Source organism: Zeus faber (assembly GCF_960531495.2).
Source record: "Zeus faber genome assembly, chromosome: 17".
Classification (NCBI taxonomy): Eukaryota; Metazoa; Chordata; class Actinopteri; order Zeiformes; family Zeidae; genus Zeus; species Zeus faber.
The window spans coordinates 30,616,987-30,638,011 of record NC_137204.1 but is presented as its reverse complement, the minus strand read 5'-3'; the positions used below and the strand labels follow the sequence as shown (position 1 = coordinate 30,638,011).

The window sequence follows — 21,025 nt, the reverse complement described above, 5'->3', positions numbered from 1 at the left end:
GTTCCAGCTAGCCTCCTCTCTACATTAAACTGCTCCTGGCTTGTTCCAGCTAGCCTCCTCTTACAATAAACTGCTCCTGGCTTGTTCCAGCTAGCCTCCTCTCTACAATAAACTGCTCCTGGCTTGTTCCAGCTAGCCTCCTCTCTACAATAAACTGCTCCTGGCTTGTTCCAGCTAGCCTCCTCTCTACATTAAACTGCTCCTGGCTTGTTCCAGCTAGCCTCCTCTCTACATTAAACTGCTCCTGGCTTGTTCCAGCTAGCCTCCTCTCTACAATAAACTGCTCCTGGCTTGTTCCAGCTAGCCTCCTCTCTACATTAAACTGCTCCTGGCTTGTTCCAGCTAGCCTCCTCTTTACAATAAACTGCTCCTGGCTTGTTCCAGCTAGCCTCCTCTCTACATTAAACTGCTCCTGGCTTGTTCCAGCTAGCCTCCTCTCTACAATAAACTGCTCCTGGCTTGTTCCAGCTAGCCTCCTCTCTACATTAAACTGCTCCTGGCTTGTTCCAGCTAGCCTCCCCTCTACAATAAACTGCTCCTGGCTTGTTCCAGCTAGCCTCCTCTCTACAATAAACTGCTCCTGGCTTGTTCCAGCTAGCCTCCTCTCTGCAATAAACTGCTCCTGGCTTGTTCCAGCTAGCCTCCTCTCTACATTAAACTGCTCCTGGCTTGTTCCAGCTAGCCTCCTCTCTACAATAAACTGCTCCTGGCTTGTTCCAGCTAGCCTCCTCTCTACAATAAACTGCTCCTGGCTTGTTCCAGCTAGCCTCCTCTCTACAATAAAGTGGTGTAAACAACCACCCGTGGTCTGTGTCTCTGGCATGTGGTGGCGAACCTGCCACAATTATGTTTAGTAAAAGGCAGTAGCGAACAGTCTTCAGGCAGCAGATATAATCTATAATCTATCTCATCCATAACCAGGGTCCTCTCCTGTTCCAGTCTCCGCTAACTCTCCGCAATTGGGCGGGTCTCCGGTGGGTGGAGCCTCAGGCCACGCCCCCGACTGGACCCCGGTGCTGCTGGGATCTCTGCTGCTGTGGTGCATGTGGTGGGTAGTAAAAGTAAAAGTACTCTGAAGTAACAGTAACCTGAAGTAAAAGTAACTTGAAGTAAAAGTACCCTGAAGTAAAAGTAACTTGAAGTGAAAGTACCCTGAAGTAAAAGTACTCTGAAGTCTCTCTCTCTCCCCCTCCCTCTCCCCAGAGGAGGAAGAAGGCAGTAGGAGGACGTGGTGCTCCTCTCTTCCTTCTCCTCCTCCACCCGAGGTGGTGCCTCCTCTCGCTCCTTCCACCACATTCAAAACTTTTCCATCTTTTCATGTTTTTTTCCTGAAGAATTTGACAAAACATGAGATCAACACGTTTCCACGACGACCGAGATGACGACGCAGCGCAGCGACGCCCCCCCGCTGTCCGCACCGACGGTCCCCCCCCCCCAGCTGCCGCCATCTTGGATCACAGAGATCTCCCACCTTTCCATTCCAACAAATATTTTGGGCGTGGCAGGCGGCAGCACCACGCCCACGTCGAGCCCAAGCCCCACCCCCAGTTTGGCTTTTCGGATATTTCCGATTCTTTCCAAATTGTTCCCGATGACGTCGTAGGTTTTATACTTGAAAACATCGGAAACGTTTTCATTTTTCACCAACATGGCCGCACTATATATAAGTATATACGAATAAATATATGAATATATAACAAAGCTAGCGGTTAGCGTAGCATCCCCCATACAGCTAAACCATCATGCCAAAGACTAAACAACACCCCCCCACCCCCCCACAAACAAACAAACAAAATGGCTGCCAGTGCTTTTTGTTGACCTGTGCCTGAAGGAACGCAAGAAAAATAAAAACACTGGAAGAAAGAAAGAAAATTTCACACCTGTGCCCGAGGAAAAAAGAATACGAAAAAAAAACTTGTTTTCAAAAGATCCTGATTTTAGGATTTGTTTTCCCACTTCGCTACGAAGAGGAAGGACCTTCCCTTTTTCATTTCTTCGCAGAATTTAACGTTAGCTTTACGACGAGGATTTTGAACGTAAAGAAAAAGGAGAAAAAAGGAAACACGACAAACTGCGGTTTCCGATATTTTGAGATTTGGAGATGGACTTTGTCCGAGACAAAGGGGAGTTGGCAAATCGACGCACGGAGACGAGAACGGAGAGCGTGACGTCACGTTGCCGCGGGAAACGCTCATCTGGTTTCTGAAGCATTAGCTGGTCGGCCATTTTGAACCAGAAAATATATTCATGTCGGAATGCATAATTTAGACTTTCTGAGATGGAGTTTTGTCGATATTTTTACTTAAATCTCAAAATATTGTATTCATTCTCAAAATGTACTCTCACTTTGATCTCATGTTAGCATCTCATGCTAACAGTATTAGCTCATGTCTCGGATTTTAGAAATTATGACGCAAAATAAAACTAAAATTCAGGCTAATGAACGACGTCTACAGGCCGTGGTCCCAGATTATTAAAAATGGCCGCTTTCCAATCGTCTGGTACCAGGTGATCGGTCTCCATGGCAACGTGATGTGGCCTGCGATGTATTATACGACAATAACACACGAGAAAATCATAAAAGTACAAAAAAAACCGAGTTCGCTTTTCAGAATTCTTCCACCTTTACGATTTTCGTAGAGAATTTTCTTTCTGAGTAGATTTCGCAATTGAAAGGGTCGCATCGGCTCTCCTGATTTGTTGAGAAGGTTCGGAGTTATGACACTAATTTCCCAGAATGCATCGGGACAGTCGGACGGAGGGCCGCCGCAGAACTTCGCTGAAAGATGATAAACGTCCGGAAAAACCTTCTGTAAAGTCACGTATATTACTATCGTCATGTATTGAAATCTGAGTTTTCCACTTTAACAACACAACGGTTAGCTGATTAGCTTAGCGTACGTGTACGGTTGCCGTGGTCACCGCGGTTACGACATAACTCAGACTAACGTGTTAGCGTTAGCATGTTAGCTTCATAGCGCAAAGGTTTTTAGCAGAAAATGAAAGATGTTAGAGAGAAAGGTCTCTGTGCTTTTTATTGTCATTTTTATTTTATTTGACTGAATAATAATGTTATTAATATGAATAAAACAAACATAGAGAGGTTTAGATTCTTTTTTAATTATTTTCTGTTTTTCAGACGTTCAGAATTTAATTTTAGTTTTTGTAAACAACAATATGTAACTTTAACAACGAGCAAAGGGGTTTATTATTTAATAATAATAATGACGATGATAACGATGATGATGAAATATGAATAATAATGTATGTATTAGCGGTACAATGTCTGTCTTTTTTATAGATGTATATAAGGACACGTTTCAACCATTAAATGTGACCATTTCACAAGGATTGACACGGGTCTCCATGTTGTCTGTCACAAGTTGGACACAAGGGGACATGTGAGGACACTAGGAGATGTGAGGACACTGGGAGACGTGTGGGGACACAGGGAGACCTGAAGACACTACGAGACACATCAGGAAACTAGGGCACACATAAGGACACTAGGAGACATGTGAGGACACTAAGACACATGAGGACACAGAGATACATAAGGACACTAGGAGACACATAAGGACACTCGGAGACGTGAGGACACTAGGAGACACATAACGATACTAGGGGGCATGTAAGGACACTAGGAGGCACATGAGGTCACTAGGAGACATGCGAGGACACCAGGAGACATGTGAGGACACTAAGACACATGAGGACACTAGGAGACAAATAAGGACGCTAGGAGACGTGAGAAAACTAGGAGACACATAACAGCACTAGGGGGCCTGTAAGGACACTAAGAGACACATGAGGACACTAGGAGATGTGAGGACACCAAGAGACGTGAGGACACCAAGAGACGTGAGGACACCAAAAGACACATAAGGACACTAGGGGGCATCAGAGGACACTAGGAGACACATAAGGACACTAGGGGGCATCGAAGGACACTAGGAAACACATAGGGAACTAGGGAACACTTGAGGACACTTTGAGACATGTGTGGACACGGGGGCAAAAAGTTAGGACACAGAGAGAAATGTAAGGAACCTAGGAGACATGTGAGGATACTAGGAGACATTTGAGGACACTAGGAGACATGTGAGGACAGTAGGGTACATGTGAGGACACTAGGGGGCATGTGAGGACACTATGAGACACATGAAGACACTAGGAGACATGTGTGGACACTAGGAGACATGTGAGGTCACTAGGAGACATGTGAGGTCACTAGGAGACATGTGAGAACACTGGGAGATGTGAAGACACTCGGCGACATCAGGAAACTAGGACACACATGAGGACACTATGAGACATTTGAGGACAAGAGGAGATGTGAGGACACTAGGAGATTTGAGAACCCTTGAGACCTGAGGACACCAGGACACGTGAGGACACTAAGAGACACATAAGGACACTAGGAGACATGTGAGGACACTAGGAGACATGTGAGGACACTAGGAGACACATATGGACACTCAGAGACATCTGAGAACACAGGGAGACATGTAAGGAAACTAGGATACATGTGAGGATAAAAGGAGACGTGATAACACTATGAGACCCATGAGGACACTAGGAGACACGTGAGAACACTAGGAGACACATATGGACACTAGCAGACATGTGAGGACCCGAGGGACATGTAAGGACACCAGGAGACATGATAGGAAAGGATGGATATCTTGTCAATGCTAGGAAAGCAAGGCCCTAGCAAAGCACGGAGACACATTAGTAGGACACTAGGAGACACATTAAGAACCAAGAGGGCATGTTAGGAAACTAGGAGACACATTAGGACACTAGGAGATACATTAGGACACTAATGGACATGTTAGGAAACTAGGGGACACATTAGGATACAAGGAGACACATTAGGACATGTTAGGACACAAGGATACACATTAGGAAATTAGGAGATGTGAGGACACTAGGAGACATTCAAAAAGAGGGAAACCTTGTCAATGCTAGGGAAGCAAGGCCCTAGCCCAGAAAGGAGCCACATTAGGAGGGCACAGGGGGACATATTAGGACACTAGGGAACACACAAGAACACTAGGAGACATGTTTGTCCCCATGAAATGAGGGGACAAATTATGGCACAAGGAGACACATAAGGATACTAGGAGACATATTGGCACACTAGGGAACACATGAGGACACTGGGAGACATGTTAGGTAACCATGGTCCACATTAGGACACGAGGGGACATGTTAGGACACTTGGAGACACATAGATTTGCGAGGAGACATGTGAGGACACTGGGAGACATGTTTGGAAATGAGGGATACCTTGTCAATACCAGGAAAGCAAGGCCCTAGCCCAGCACAGAGACACATAAGGAGGACACTTGGAGACGCATTAGGAGGACACTAGGAGACACATTAGGACACTAGAAGGGAACACAGACTGGGAGACATCTTGGGAAACAAGGGGACATTCGAGTACACTGGGAGACATGTTAGGAAAGGAGGGTTATCGTGTCAATGCCAGGAAAGCAAGGCCCTAGAACAGTGTGGAGACACTTTAGGACACGATAGGACATGTTAGGACGCTAGGGGACATGTTAGGACACTGGGAGACACTGTAAAGATATAAATAAATAAAGTGAGTGTTTAACTGACTTCATCATAATAATGTATTTAATAAAACTATAAATACATACATGTATATAATGTAATGATAAATGGTAAATGGGCGGGGCAGGGGGCGGGGCAGGACACGTGCAAATAAAAGATTCAAATCCATGGTTTAATTATTATTTTTAATGTATAAAACATTCTTACATATAAAATGTTGATTTATTATTTATTTTGTGGAAATACATTTGCACTCTATCAGATTTAAATACAATATTGATCCCGACATTTTAACATCAATTAATCATATTTTAATAATCCTTGAAATCACGTGACCTTCATAATAAAACTCTACTCCTTCTTCTGCTCTTTCAATCCTCCGTCCCTGATCTTGTAGTGCTCGTCGGGAAGCCTCCGCAGCTTCTCTGCCGCCTGCAACACGCAAATACTGCCAGTACTCAGAGTGTACTGGGTGTGTACTCAGAATGTACTGGGTGTGTACTGGGTATGTACTCAGAGTGTACTGGGTTGATACTGGGTGTGTACTCAGAGTGTACTCGGTGTGTGGAAGCCGCCTACCGTCGTTCCCTTAAAGGAGCCGCGTCACACCCCAGCAGCCTCCCGGTTGCATCCTTCTCCTTTTCTCCCTCATTTACTGTCATAACTATGACAGGAAGAGGCCACGTACCTGCTCGGGGGTCAGGTCGCGCTGCTCCTGCGCTAGCAGCTCATATCCAACCATGAACTTGCGTACGGTAGCGGAGCGGAGGAGGGGGGGGAAGTAGTGGGCGTGGAGCTGCCAGTGGGCGAGGGAGGGGGGGGCGGGGCCAGTGGGGGCTCCTGGGGGGATGGGGGCATGGAGTTATTCAATTGGTTATCACAAGAGCAAGTTAGCTCAATGGTACATCACTATGACAACAACAATAACCTCCATTTAGCATAGCAACAAGCAAGCTGTTCCAGTTGAACATGGTGAGAAGGCGTGGTTACCGTGCCAACCCATGGAGTAGGGGAAGGAGACCTCAAACAGGTTGTCGTACTTCGTTAGCAAACGCTTCATCACGTCCGCCAGGTCTGCAAGAAAAGACACGAGTGAAAAGAGAAAGGAACAAGTGAAATAAAGAGATGGAATGCTAACTGTGTTAGCTCGGCACATGGCGGCGGGTGGGTTCAGCTAGCCCGGGACTCACCGCGTCTCTCCTCCGTCGTCAGGTCGTTAAGGCGTAGAATGTGTCGTCTCCGTGGCAACAGCAGCGTCTGGAACGGCCATGTTGCCCAGTACGGAACCACGGCGAGCCAATCACAGGACTGCACCACCACCCGCTCCTGGACGGAGAGAGGGGTGGAGGAATGAGGAGGACGGAGGAGGAGCCAGGAGGCGGTCTGGGAGACGGCTGCGGCGGCCTCTCACCCGTCTCTCCACTTCCTGTCTGGCGTAGCGCAGCAGCAGCGGCTCCCCGTGCTCCTCGTAGAACTTCCTCTGGCAGCGGTCTGCCAGCGCTGGCTCGTTGGGCAGGAAGCTGCTGGCCCACACCTGGAAATAGGAAGTGCTGTGACACCACAGGAAACAGGAAGTGCTTCTGATGTTTCTAATATTTAACTTAATTTATTTTCGTTTTGTTCCAATTTAACCATTGAACTTAAAAAATAAAAATAAATCTAATGGTACGGTGCAGCGCGGCAGGGTCCGCCACATATGAGCCTGTGAGTGAATAGAGGGCGTGTCAAGGCGTGTGCGGGCCAATCAGGGCGTGTCACCTGGCAGTGGGGGTGTGGATTGGAACATCCCATCATGGCTCCTTTGTTCTCAAATATCTAGAAAATCAGAAACAGAACTTGATGATGAAACGTGACAGTTTTGTTCCAACAGAAGCTACGTCAGTGGAGGTGCAGCACCTGCACCCAGGTGTAGGTGGAGCCCAGCTCCTCCACAAGCTCCGCCCACTTGTCGATCACCGTGACAACCTCGTCGTGCGTCATGAGTGGCAGCGTGATGTCAGAGCGCGGGTGGAAGCACATGACCTTACTGGGGAGCAAGGCATTCTGGGTAATATTCATGAGCACCATGAACAGGATTATTAATAATTAATTATTATTATTAATAATAATAATATTTATTATTCAATTATATTATTATTGTTATATTATTAATGTTTTTATTATTATTATTAATTCATAAATCAGCATTTGAAATTTGAATAAAATCTTTCAAAAAACAGTAAAATATGTATATATTTATTTATCTATCATATATCTACACAAATTTAAGTTGTGTTTTTAATCAGGAATCTGAATTTCTTGGTTGCTATGGTTTCCTGGTTGCTATGTTTTTTTTTGGTTTTTGGTTGCTATGGTTTCTTGGTTGCCATGGTTTCTCGGTTGCTATGGTTTTTCAGTTGCCATGGTTTTCTCAGTTGCCATGGTTTTCTCAGTTGCCATGGTTTTCTCAGTTGATATGGGTGTGGATATATGGGGGGATGGTAGCTCAGGAGGTAGAGCTGGTGGTCTAGTGATCTAAAGGTTGCTGGTTGGATCCCAGGCTCCTCCTGCTAGCATGCTGTAGTGTCCTTGAGCAAGACACTTAACCCCTCATTGCTCCTGATGGCTGCGTCCGTCAGTGTTTGAATAATTGTAAGTGGCTTTGGATAAAAGCGTCTGATCAATGTAATGTAATGTAATGTAATGTAATGTAATATGAGTTCTTAGGTTTTTGGTTGCTATGGTTTCTTGGTTGCCATGGTTCCTTGGTTGCTATGGTTCCTTGGTTGCTATGGTTTCTCGGTTGCTATGATTTCTTTGGTTTTTGGTTGTTATGCTTTCTTGGTTACTATACTTTCTTAATTGCTAAGGTTCCTCGGTTGCTATGGTTTCTTTGGTTTTTGGTTGCTATGCCTTCTCGGTTGCTATGCTTTCTTAGTTGCTATGCTTTCTTGGTTGCTATGGTTCCTTAGTTGCTTTGGTTTCTCGGTTGTTATGGTTTCTTTGGTTTCTCGGGTGATATGGTTTCTCGGGTGATATGGTTTCTTTGTTTTTGGGTGCTATAGTTTCTTGGTTGCTATGGTTTCTTGGTTGCTATGGTAGCTTGGGTTTCTTGGTTGCTAAGACTTATTGTTTACTATGGTTACAGAGGTAATTTTGTCTTACCAGACGCCGCGGGCAACTTTAGAGCGGAACAACGGATCATCACCTGAACCTGAAAGAAGGACAACACAGGAGCTAGGCTAGTTGAACCCAACCGTACCGCTGCCGTGAGCTAACACAGTTAGCATGAGGGGGTCTCATCTCACCGGGGTCCGGTGCATTCGGCTGAAGGGCGGGAAAATCATTTTCAAACACGAAGGTTCCATCGTAATCTGGATTCACCTGAAGGGATTAGATTAGATTTAGTTTGATAACATTACATTTAGATTTTGTTAGATTATGTAAAAATCTGATTACATTTACATTTACATTTAGTCATTGATCAGACGCTTTTATCCAAAGCGACTTACAATTGTTCAAACACCGACGGACGCAGCCATCAGGAGCAATGAGGGGTTAAGTGTCTTGCTCAAGGACACTACAGCATGCTAGCAGGAGGAGCCTGGGATCCAACCAGCAACCTTTACATGACTAGACCACCAGCTCTACCGCCTGAGCTACCATCCCCGGTTAGGTTTGATTACATCAAAATTAGATGTTAGATTAGATAATATTAAATTTGAGTTACATCAGATTAGTTTCTATTAGAGTAAATTCAATAACATCAAAATTCATTTCATCTGATATGTACGTCACCTCTCCATTGGCCCGGGTGTTGCCAGGCAACAGGGGGTTGCCAAGGTCGGGCATCGGCTCCTCGGGGGGGTCTTCCACCCGGCCCCCCCACGGACGCCGCATCCGGTGGGCGGACACTAGGACCCAGGAGGCCCTGAGGGGGTTGTACCGCAGGTGCTGGTGCTCTGGAATATTATTATAATATTATATATATTAATATATATAAGAGGATCAATAATAATAATAATAATAATAATAATAATAATAAAAAATGTAATAACAATAACAATAATAAATACAATAATAATAACAATAATAATAATAAATACAATAATAATAACAATAATAATAACAATAATAATAACAATAAATACAATAATAATAATAATAATAATAAATATAGTTGCAGGCAGCAATACACAGGGTCCAGTTTAGTTGTGTTGGGTGTGTTTTACAGTTTTTCTGAAACGCATCACAATTTTCAGAGTTTACATGAACGCAGCGTGGATTCCCCCCGGTCTGTAGTGTCCTGGTTGCTCATATTGCGGAGCAACCACTATGCGGTCTACACAGCGCAACCCTCCTGTCTTTAAAACAACCGTCCATGTTTGCCTGTAAAGAAGAACTTCTCATGGTTAGAACTCAGCGTGATGTCTGTGGAAGTAGAGATGCCCTCTCAGTGACTGGTGGCCCTTTGTTGCCGTGTCGGGCAACTCATTTATTTGGTGACTTTTCAACTTAGATTACATTTTCACTAAGATACATTTCCATGAAATGTGAAAAATGTTGTGGTATTTGTGAGTAATTACCATTGCATGGCTTTTATTTTTCCGACACCTTGCTGGATCTTGAGCGCATCACTCAGTCACACATTTCAGTGTTTTTAAGGGACGCGCTGACGAGATTTTAAGGAATATTTTTTATTGTATATTTCATGAATCCAGCAAAGTAATGTGAAGCCAAGCGATAAAATATCAATGTAACAGATGTACTGACATCTACCAGGTGAGAAGTTATATAAATATACACGTAAATACATAGTTTGGTAACGTCTGAACACTACAGAGTGACCGAGTTCATGCCCACACTGGACACGGTCCAACTGGACATTCTCAATCACAACCTGTACATTTATAGTAAATAATATGATGTCATAAAGTGTCTTACTGTAAAAATCATTGATATTAAATATGGTGTCATTAAGCATCTTACTGTAAATATCATTTCTATTAAATATGTCATAAAGCGCTTACTGTAAAAATAATTTATAATAAATAATATGATGAAGTCATTAAGCATCTTACTGTAAATATCATCTCCATTTTAGAACCAGATGTGTACGTTAACAAGACCAACTGAATATTTTGTCAAATTTGTTCAGTTTTTCACAAATTTCTGCTCCATATGTGGATCCACTTGGATGAAACTTAAGCAACAAGACCCTTGTGACATAGCGGTTTAAACGACACCTCAACCATGTTCGTAGGTTCTGGTGAAGTATGTGTTCTAGATACTTTCAGCCGGGTTGGACATATCTTGGCGTCAGATGTACCGGTCTGTGTTGTGTGTCGTTTTCATTGGTTTCTGCTCGGTATGTGGATCCATTCAGTGGAGTCATGATGTTCCAGATGGTTTTAGGCTTCTAAATTCTGGGATTCTTTCCTGAACACTAACAGAAGGGTTCCAGCCCTACTAATAAAAATCCAGCTGCAGGCAGCAATACGCAGGGTCCAGTTTAGTGGTGTTAGCTACGTATGACAGGTTTCCACGGTTCCATTAAAGACATGACGTCATACGTGATCACGACCTCATTCATTGTGGCTCTTGTGTCGTTCAGTTTAAATATCCCTGAAGAAGTGTTTTAATAATGACGATAGTGCCTCAGTGCGGACACCACACAAAGGGACACTTCCTCCAAAGCTTCGTACAACTTCCTGCCGTGCGACGCCTTCTGTGACCGATTGTAGTTTTCGGGGTTTTTGGAATGAATGAGTTCCGAGACAACGAAGCTTGGACTTATATAACTTTGGACGATGATGTCACAAAGCGCTCCGTTCTCCAAACTACACCGCGTTCCAAATTATTATTCAAATTGGATTTAAGTGTCAAACATTTAATGTTTTGTTTTTTGATGCAACTCATGGATGGTATTGATGGTATTGTGCCTCAGGGCTCTTTGGATCACTGAAATCAATCTCAGACACCTGCGATAATTAGTTTGCCAGGTGCCCTATTAAAGGAAAACTACTTAAGAAGGACGTTCCACATTATTAAGCAGCCACAGGTTTCAACAATATGGGAAAGAAAAAGGATCTCTCTGCTGCCGAAAAGCCTCAAATAGTTCAATGCCTTGGACGAGAGAAAATTATCTCGGCAAAGTCTATAGAGTTTGTGACTGAGCACTTTCTTCCACGGTACAAGAAGAAGAAGAACCGGGCCTTCCGTAGCAAAACCATCTTCCTGACTGACAACGCACCATCTCATGCTGCAAAGAATACCTCTGTGTCATTGGCTGCTGTGGGCATAAAAGGAGAGAAACTCATGGTGTGGCCCCCATCCTCCCCTGACCTCCACCCTATTGAGAACCTTTGGAGCATCCTCAAGCAAAAGATCTATGAGGGTGGAGGCAGTTGGCATCAAACCAGCAGCTCTGGGAGGCTGTTCTGACGTTTACTGCAAATAAACAGAAACTCTCCAAAAACTCACAAGTTCAATGGAGGCAAGAACTGTGAAGGTGATAAGAAAGAAGGCTCCTGTGTTAACATGTAACTTGGCCCGTTAAGATGTTTTGATTGAATTAGCTTTTGATTTCAGTAAATATGACTCCTAATGCTGCACATTCAACAAATGACCATTTTCAGATCTTTACAACCGATAAAATGTTTTGAAACTCTGTTGTGCATAATAATGTGGAACAGTGCATTTTGAGTTTTTTATTTTTGAAAAACATACTGTTATCACTGGGAGGTTTGTTCAATAACATTTGAATTATACCCTAATGGTTGATGACTTGAAAATTATACTGACTGTCATTTGCATTGACTATTTAGGAAAATCTGAGAAAAATATCATTTGCATAAGAATTTGGAACGAGGTATAATCAGCACGTGCAAATGTTCTTCTTCCTGCGGAACTGGCCTGAATACACATCTTATTCAGTTGTCTGTGGATTCGTCAGATCCATGACATCCATAAAGTTCTGACATCAGTTACATCTGCGCATGCCGCCATCTTGGTGAGGACCCTCTTGTTGACCAGTCACTAGACTGCACCGTATCATGTGACCTGTGAGAGCCGTCACTTGTGCACGCGTGTGTTGCGGTGATGATAAAAATACAGTTTTTCACTAAATGATTCCACAATAATGGAGCCATCTGGATCAAACTTGGAGGACGGTGTGTCAGGACCGCCCCCATACACATTTTATTCATCTCTGTGAGTGCAGCGGATCCATGACGTCCATACAATACACACATATATATAGAGAGAGAGAGCGAGAGAATACTGAGCTCAGCTTTTCATAAACAATAGCAATCAACGCCCCGGTGGCTCACCTGGTAGAGCACACCATTTTCAAGGCTATGTCCTTCCTGCAGCAAAGGATTTCCATTCAAAGGGATTCAACACTGCATGTCCCTCAGAGACATTTGCCTCAGGTTTTTAAACTTTTGGGACTCAGACAAAACTGACACCATTCAGGCCCGTTGCTCTGGAGCTGAAAGCGAACTCCATGTGTGAGGTCACAAACGCGGAATGTTTTGTTCTGTTTTCCACTCCTACACTTTTTCCTACGACTGGATCCATCGCTGCAAAATAAGAACAAGGCACCGGGTTCCATGGAACACAATGACTTTATATTAACTAAAGGAGGAAAAAGAATCGAATATCAAACCCAATGCCACGCCCACGTCAAGCAGGTAAGATGACGCGTGCTACGCAGCATGATGTGAATGGACGTTCGTAGCCACGCCCTGCACATTTATAATCAATTGGATGATGATGTCTTCCTCCACAAACTCATCCCGCTGCACCACCCGACTGCAAGTTTTACAACCTTGGTGTGTCGAGGATGCACCAACCTTTAGCTACTTCCCGTCAAATTTCATCTTTTTTTCACTAATCCCTGCTCCGTATGTGGATCGGTTTGGGTGAAACTTGAACAAAGATGTCTGAGACGTCCAGGTTCTAACGACACCTCAACCGTGTCCGTTAGGGATGTTAACAATTAATAGACTATATCTTAATTGCTAATAAGAATTTAATTGATTAAGATTTTGTCTTATGGATAAGACTTGAACGATCTGCCGTCTTGTTGTTATTGTTTCAACGTGAGCCTTTGCGATGCAGGGCGTTCGAGAATAAAAACTGAAAAGTGCCAAGAATTATAATACTTGTAAAAATCCTAACAATAACAATAGGGTTATTTTAGGGTTAGGGTTACTGTTATATTGATAATAATATTATTATTATTATTGGGGATGGTAGCTCAGGCGGTAGAGCAGGTGGTCTAGTCATGTAAAGGTTGCTGGTTGGATCCCAGGCTCCTCCTGCTAGCATGCTGTAGTGTCCTTGAGCAAGACACTTAACCCCTCATTGCTCCTGATGGCTGCGTCCGTCGCTGTTTGAACAATTGTAAGTGGCTTTGGATAAAAGCGTCTGATCAATGTAATGAACTCCATTATTATTACGATAACAGACTCTGAGCTTGAGAGAGTACAAACCTGTAGGAACAAAGTTGCCTGTTGCTCCTCCGCAGCTCATGGCAGCAACTGGGCAACCGTCCGCAAAGCAATAAACATAACTTCCGGAATGAGTCAACTACACATCCGGTCCATGCAGGACCCACTTCCTGTTGGACGAAGGCGCCAGCTTTGATAGAAATCCGCTTTTCCAGCAAGCTCATTAGGAATAAATATTCAAGTTTTACTGAAATGAAACCATTAAAATGTATTATAATATTTTATTATCATATTAACTTCCCATTTTCGTTGCGTCTAGAAAATGACAAACCTTTTGGAATCACGGTAGAGATCGGGGCAGAATGGGGCTTGATTGTTACCCTGGCAAACCCTGACGTCATACCTGGTGACACGCACTTACCATTGGCTGGTTCAATACTTCCGGCCTCCAGCTGACCAATCAGAGCTCTGTCAGGTGACTCCGCGGCCCCGCCCCCTCTCTGAGTGTTTACTGCAGATACAGAAATAATAATAATAATAATAATAATAATAATAATAATAATAATAGTAATAATAATAATAATAATAATAATAATAATAATAATAATAATAGTAATAATAATAGTAATAATAATAATAATAATAATAGTAATAATAATAATAATAATAATAGTAATAATAATAATTCATATCATAATTCACAAAACGTTATTGTTTCACTGAAGTTTTCCTGTATTGTTTGGTTTCTTTACAAAATACCATAAATAATAACTTAATCATATTTATCAGTTAATCTAAACGTATTTTATTATAAATTATATTTTTATAGTTTTATTTTATATATATATATATATATATGTATATATATATATATATATATATATATATATATATATATATGTGTGTGTATATATATATATGTATGTATGGAGTTACAACACAGTAACTACAGTTACAACACTTTGGCTTCACTCAAACTCCACACCTTGTCTTTCCTTCACATCCCAAACCCACAACAGTTAAATCACCTCATAGGTTTTGGTAGAAAACAGCCCCTGTAGCGCCCCCTTCAGGCTCCTCCAGGAGGACCGGGATCTGTAGCGCCCCCTGCAGGGAACAGCTTCCTACTCTGTACGTGGCCTCAGGGTTTAGTGTTGTATTGTTTACAAAAAAACTTGCACAGAATTTATTTCCATTGTAGTATTTATGTTTATATGTGAGAGCTGCACTTTTTAATCAAAGCTTTTCACCTTAAACTGATTCTTTCATGTTCTTGTTTCACTTGTTCCCAGTCGGTCGAGTTGGAGCGACAGAGTCAGAGAGACAGAGTCAAAGAGACAGAGTCAGAGCGACAGTGAGTCAGAGCATCAGAGTCAAAGAGTCCGTGCAACAGAGCCAAAGCGACAGAGTCAGAGCGACAGTCAGAGCGACAGAGTCAAAGAGTCAGTCAGAGTGACAGAGCGACATCTGGTCATTTCCTCATGACATGTCACTAACCTCCACTCCCTTTTGCTTTGCTGTCACTTGCTTCACCCTGATTCTCTGCCTGTTTCCCTGGACTCTCTTCTTCCTCCTCCTCCTCCTCTAGCTCCACCTCCTCCATCTCCACCTCCTCTTCCTCCATCTCTTCTTCTTCCTCCTCCTCCTCTATCTTTATCTCTTCTACATCCTCCTCCTCCTCCTCCATCTCTTCCTTCTCCTCTTCTTCCCTGGTCCCTACTACTAGACACACTGTTATTATTGGTTTTGTTTGGAGGAACGGGGACGGCGGCGCCCGGCGGGTGGTGCAGTGGAGGTGGGGTTGTGGTGTTACTTGCCAAGCTGGGGCAAAGGGCAAAGGGCCTGTTGTGTGTGTCTTTCTTCCATCTCCAGTGGAGACATGGTGGCAGGGGTGGGCGGGGCAAGCAACCTTATTTTGTTTCAAAGGTTGAAATTCCAGGAAAATAATATCATTTACATTTAGTCATTTATCAGACGCTTTTATCCAAAGCGACTTACAAGGGAGAATAACATTCAAGCTACATTGCGACAGAGATTAGTGTAACAACAACATTAGTGTAACAATAAATACTGCAAGGTGGTGCTAAGTAATTGTAGGTTAGGACAGGAGGTACTCACTGAAGAGCTGGGTCTTCAGGTGCTTCTTAAAGACAGAGGGAGGTCCCCGCTCTGGTCATTTTTGGCAGCTCGTTCCACCAACGTGGAACTACAAATGAGAATAGCCTGGATTGCCGTGGTTGTACGGCCGGCAGAGCCAGGCGACGCTCATTTGACGAGCGCAGCATCCGGGGGGCAACATGTGCTCTTACAAGAGCATTGAAGTAGGCGGGAGCATTCCCAGCAATCACTCTGTAGGCCAGCATCAGAGACTTGAACTTGACACGCTGGACAGCGTGAGGACAGCGGGAGCACAAGGAAAAATGGAGGAAAATCACCAACTAGACGGGACCCAGATGACCACGCCCTCCGGTGACGTCACCGGGCGAGGAGATGGCCACGGTGCGGGGGGCGGGGCATGATGGGTCCCGGCGAGGAGGCGATGAGGGAAGAGGGCCAAGCACGGAGCCCCGGGGGCCGCCGGCCCTCGCCTAGCGTGACCACGCCATGCAGGAGCCGAGGCTCCGCCCCCAAAGCACCTGGAGCAGGATCAGAGAGGACGTCAGCGCAGGCACAAGGACGCGCTGTCTGCTTCTGTTGGCAGACGTGTTCACAGCGTGTCCAGGCCGTGTGGTGGTTTTCAATGCTTTGTAATGCAGTATTGAATGTTTCTGCATTTGTTATTGTTGATTCTCATTGATATAAAAATACAAATAATACTGCTTCCATCTTGATAAGGTCAAGTCAAAGATCAAGCTCAAGTCAAAGTTTCCTTTTCATTTCGAGTTGAGTCTTGTGGAAGTAAAACCTTGTAATCTACATATATACAGTGTACTATAATACTGGAGATGTCCACTTTTTACTCAATATTTTGACTTTATTCTTGAATTTTGTCCTCATTGTTGAAATATGAATTGACTTTAATCTCGAAATACAGATAATAATAATAATAATAATAATAATAATAACTATACTTTAGACAGGAAAAATGAAGAATAATAACATATATTTACACTTATATATAAATAATAACAATAAAATGAAACAAAAACAAGAAAATAAAAAATATATTTATAAAACCACTTAAGATTCAAGATGTTTATTTATCACATACATATACATACGAGCATACATGTATGCCGTCAAATGTCATTTATATACTTTTTATGAAAAATTCCTACACCGCGTCAAGATGACGGCGCTATGGACGTTTCAGCCTAAAACTCCCTTGATCTGCGGATCGAAGACCTGACCAAGATGGCGGCGGTCTTCCGGCGTCTTGGCTGCGTGTGGAAGGAGGGAACACCGCACCAAGATGGCGGCGGCGTGGACGCGCGTGCAGGCGTCTCGCTCCCCACGGCCTTTAACCGAGTGCACGTGCGGTTAGCATTAGCATTAGCATCGTGTCCGTCATGTCCGCGTGGAAGTGGCTCCTGCGGCTCGTGCTGCTGCTCGCGCTCTGCGGCCTCTGCGTGCTGCTGCTCGGCCTGTGGTTGGACCGCAAGCCTTATGTTTTCACCCGGGAGGACGTGGCCACGCTGGCCAGGCAGTACGCAGGTAACCGCACTTTAAAGTGGGAATCCGTGACGCTTTTGGAGTTGAACGGGGGCGGGGTCTCGGTCAGGGAGGGGGGCCGTGCGCGGCTGGGGCTCCGCCACTAAAACACGCTGTTCCTTCTGTCTCCGCCCTCATCGGGTGGTGTCCCCCCCCCCGCAGGTCAGGACCACGAGCAGGCCTTTGCCAAGGTGGTGCTGGAGCTCCGGAAGAGGTACAGGAGGGGCCCCGCACCCCGGGTTTTGCACATTTACATTTACATTACATTGATCAGAGGCTTTTATCCAAAGCCACTTACAATTATTCAAACACTGACGGACGCAGCCATCAGGAGCAATGAGGGGTTAAGTGTCTTGCTCAAGGACACTACAGCATGCTAGCAGGAGGAGCCTGGGATCCAACCAGCAACCTTTACATCACTAGACCACCAGCTCTACCTCCTGAGCTACCATCCCCCATTTGCACGTGTGGGAGGGGGTCGGGTGAGGCCACAGAAAACCTTGGTAGCGGCGCCAAAACGTTGCCGTCACCAATTGGCCGGCGTTTGTCCCGCCTTCTCCTTTGATGACCACAGGGCCGGCCAATGACATTTTCCTCCGACGAGGAAAGGGGATGTCATAGCGGAGACGGCGATGACAAAAACAAGGGGGTCCTGGCCCCATGGGGGCAACTCTTAGCGGCGAGGAGCCGCTCCGGTAAAGCCCCTCGGAGGACTCACCATAAGTCACGTATTGGGTGGCCTTTTGTTCCAACAGCAAATTGGAGGCTCAGCCACGCCCCCCTGCTGCCATGGAAACAGTATTTTAGAGCGTGGCAGCGGTGACGCGTCCTGTCCACTCCTCACGTCTGAGGTGGATCCAGTAGATGATCAACAAGCATGAAATACCCAAAAGTTACTGCTCCTTTCATCCAGTGTCCCATGTAGTTGTTGACGTCTAGTGATGTCATGTATGTCATGTATGTCATTATGTCATGTATGTCATGTGTGTCATTATGTCATGTATGTGTGCCGCATTGTGTGAGTTTTGGTGGTAAAAAGTATTTAGGTTTGATGTTTTCACGTCTCTATAATGACGTAAACAGTACCACGTAGAGACTCCATGACGGCCCAAAGGTTCTTCTGGAGCTTTTCCACCGCATGGTCCACCACCTCCACTCAGGTACCTCCTCAGCTCAGGTACCGCCTCATGTACCAAAATAACCGGCAAGTACCAGGTCTTATCCACGACTTTCAGCCCGAGGGAAAAACCAAAAACGGGGAATAGGGTCCAGTGGAGTGGAGTCCGTTCCATGCGGTGGGAAAGCTCCATTGGAGTTCTCATGTGGGTGTCAGGCCCCGGTTGTAGAGCCCGATGGCCCCTGGCGCACAGGAGTGGGCGGGGCGGGTTCACCAGGATAGCGTCCGGCTTCGCCCTCATCCTCCCCTCGGGCTCCAACCACGGAGCTGGCCTTCCTTGCCGGCTGGGCGGGTTGGCGGGGAAGGCTCCGTGGCTGGAGGAGGCGGTGGTATAGCGTTTCTAGCTCCCGCCGAACCCGGGGCCCCGCGTGGGTTGCATCTTTGAGCCAGCATTAGCTAACGTGCTGCCCCCAGGTACCCGGGTCACATCCTGGGGGACGAGGACCTCCAGTGGCTGTTTGTGAGGGCGGGCGGCTGGATGGGCTCCATGTGCCTCCTCCACGCCTCGCTCACCGAGTACGTGCTGCTGTTCGGCACCGCCATCGACACGGGGGGGCACTCCGGTGAGTCTGATTGGCGGATGGGGCGAGGGGGCGGGCTCTGATAGGGGGCGGGCCTGGCAGCGATTGGCTGATCGATCCGTCCCTCATCCCTCCATCAGGTCGCTACTGGATGGAAGTGTCCGACACGTTGATCTCTGGGACCTTCAGACGCTGGAAGGAGGGAACCACCACCAGCCAGGTGTACTACCCAGGTACTACCACGTTACTATGATAGTATACCACGTTACTACTACTACTACAGTACTACTACAGTACTACCATATTACTACTACTACATTACTAAAGAGCCAGGTGTACTACCCAGGTACCACTACAGTACTAACACAGTACTACTACATTACTACTACAGTACAACTACAGTGTTACCACATTAATACTGCAGTACTACAGAGCCTTTGTTGGTTGGTTGTTTTTTCCCCTGTTCCTCTTCTATGGGATCAAGTAGCACATTCTAGGGGTCAAGTTGTCTGAGTTGCCAAGTTGCCCAAGTGGGGCTGAAGTTGCTGAAGATGCCCAGTTGCTCTCCTGTGTTCCAGGTGACACGGTGGTCCACGCCCCCGGGGAGGCGGCGGGGGTCCAGTGGACCTCGGGGACCTGGATGGTGGAGTACGGGCGGGGCCTGGTCCCCTCCGCATTGGGCTTCGCGCTGGCCGACACCCTGCTGAGCGCCCAGGACCCGGGCACCGCCCTGAGGACCCTCGGGGTCTACGGCCGCGCCCTGCTGCTGGAGGCGGGGACGGCGCTGGCCGAGGGCGGGGTCATCTGAGGGAGGGAAGGGGCGGGGTCAGTGGGGGGGCAACCCACCGAGAGTTTGTTGGTCGTGTTGGGTGTCGACCACCTGCTGCTGTGATGTCAGGAAATAACCAATAAATAAAGTTGTTTTGTATGAAAGCGCGAGTTTGATTCCCCTCATCAGCATCATTCAGGTTGAATGAGGTTTGGGGGGCGGGGTCCTCCAGGTCCAAAACAGAAATAAAAGTAAAACACAGAATAAAACAATGAAGTAAAGGAAGAAGAAGAAGAAGAAGAAATACTGAACAGAAGAAGGAGGGAAGTGGTCCCGTCGTCATGGAAACATGTCAACTACCGGGGGGGCGGGGCATCGTCACGTGACGTCACAACTCCCCGAGAGAGCTGAGCGACACAAACGGCAACGAAGAAGAAGAAGGAAGCTCTTCATCCCGCAACTCTTCAAATGATGTGTTTTATATAAATATATGTGTGTGTGTGTGTGTGTGTGTGTGTATGTATGTATATATATATATATATATATATATATATAAAATATTTATCTGCTAAAGGAATAAAACCACTGCATTTCACTTTGTTAACCACTGAAGATCTTAACTATCGAATTATTTTCCAAAATACAAATGCTGGAGAAAAATTGTGAAATACATGAAACAAAAATGTCGTCCGGGATGTAATCCATGAATTACTCAGAAATATCATTAAAATACACCTTAGAAAGATGGCGGCGCTATTACCTTATCCGCGGCATCTGTTTCTCCGTCTTATGGAAAGAACACCGTACAAAGATGGCGGCGGCATCGCCGCAACGTGAAGCCTTGCTTCTGTGGACGCGGTTCTAGGCGAAACACCTCGCCAAGATGGCGGCG

General features: G+C 45.4%; 3 protein-coding genes across 4 annotated transcripts in view; 2 read left to right on the top strand and 1 right to left on the bottom strand.

Annotated features, from left to right (window-relative positions):
* The window catches only part of cntfr (ciliary neurotrophic factor receptor), an 85,067-nt gene extending 81,722 nt beyond the window's left edge, over nt 1–3,345 (top strand). Inside the window, exons 10-11 of the mRNA XM_080017816.1 lie at nt 922–1,048; nt 1,204–3,345. Of these exons, the coding sequence (XP_079873942.1) occupies nt 922–1,048; nt 1,204 (128 nt within the window). The 3' untranslated portion in view covers nt 1,205–3,345. The remainder of the gene's footprint in view (nt 1–921; nt 1,049–1,203) is intronic.
* Nucleotides 3,346–5,760: 2,415 nt separating this feature from the next.
* On the bottom strand, nt 5,761–14,188 carry galt (galactose-1-phosphate uridylyltransferase). Of its 2 annotated transcripts, none has more exons than XR_013844601.1 (11): nt 14,058–14,188; nt 9,358–9,521; nt 8,868–8,943; nt 8,725–8,773; nt 7,477–7,606; nt 7,339–7,395; nt 6,992–7,114; nt 6,771–6,906; nt 6,571–6,654; nt 6,160–6,420; nt 5,761–6,012 (listed from the first exon to the last, which is right to left on the bottom strand). XR_013844601.1 is itself a non-coding variant. In XM_080017357.1 (11 exons), exons 1-11 carry the CDS (start codon nt 14,095–14,097, stop codon nt 5,932–5,934), a joined length of 1,092 nt encoding a protein of 363 aa, XP_079873483.1. In that variant the 5' UTR covers nt 14,098–14,188; the 3' UTR covers nt 5,761–5,931. The 2 variants fall into 2 exon arrangements, 1 of the variants encoding a protein (XP_079873483.1); XM_080017357.1 differs by having other exon boundaries at nt 6,269–6,420.
* Nucleotides 14,189–17,462: 3,274 nt separating this feature from the next.
* sigmar1 (sigma non-opioid intracellular receptor 1) lies at nt 17,463–20,172 on the top strand (the record flags this gene model as incomplete). Its single annotated transcript, XM_080017746.1, has 5 exons — nt 17,463–17,669; nt 17,829–17,880; nt 19,258–19,406; nt 19,505–19,597; nt 19,943–20,172. The coding sequence occupies exons 1-5, from the start codon at nt 17,525–17,527 to the stop codon at nt 20,170–20,172; spliced, it is 669 nt and encodes a 222-aa protein (XP_079873872.1). The 5' UTR covers nt 17,463–17,524.
* Between the last annotated feature and the right edge of the window lie 853 nt (nt 20,173–21,025).

What these genes read in the sequence shown, in the direction of transcription:
- galt (XM_080017357.1), bottom strand. Translation starts at nt 14,097, where the DNA reads ATGAGCTGCGGAGGAGCAACAGGCAACTTTGTTCCTACAG. An exon ending in CTACTCCATGGGTTGGCACG is followed by an intron (nt 6,421 to 6,570) that starts GTAACCACGCCT and finishes CCATCCCCCCAG; the next exon opens with GAGCCCCCACTGGCCCCGCC. An exon ending in GCGACCTGACCCCCGAGCAG is followed by an intron (nt 6,013 to 6,268) that starts GTACGTGGCCTC and finishes TGCGTGTTGCAG; the next exon opens with GCGGCAGAGAAGCTGCGGAG.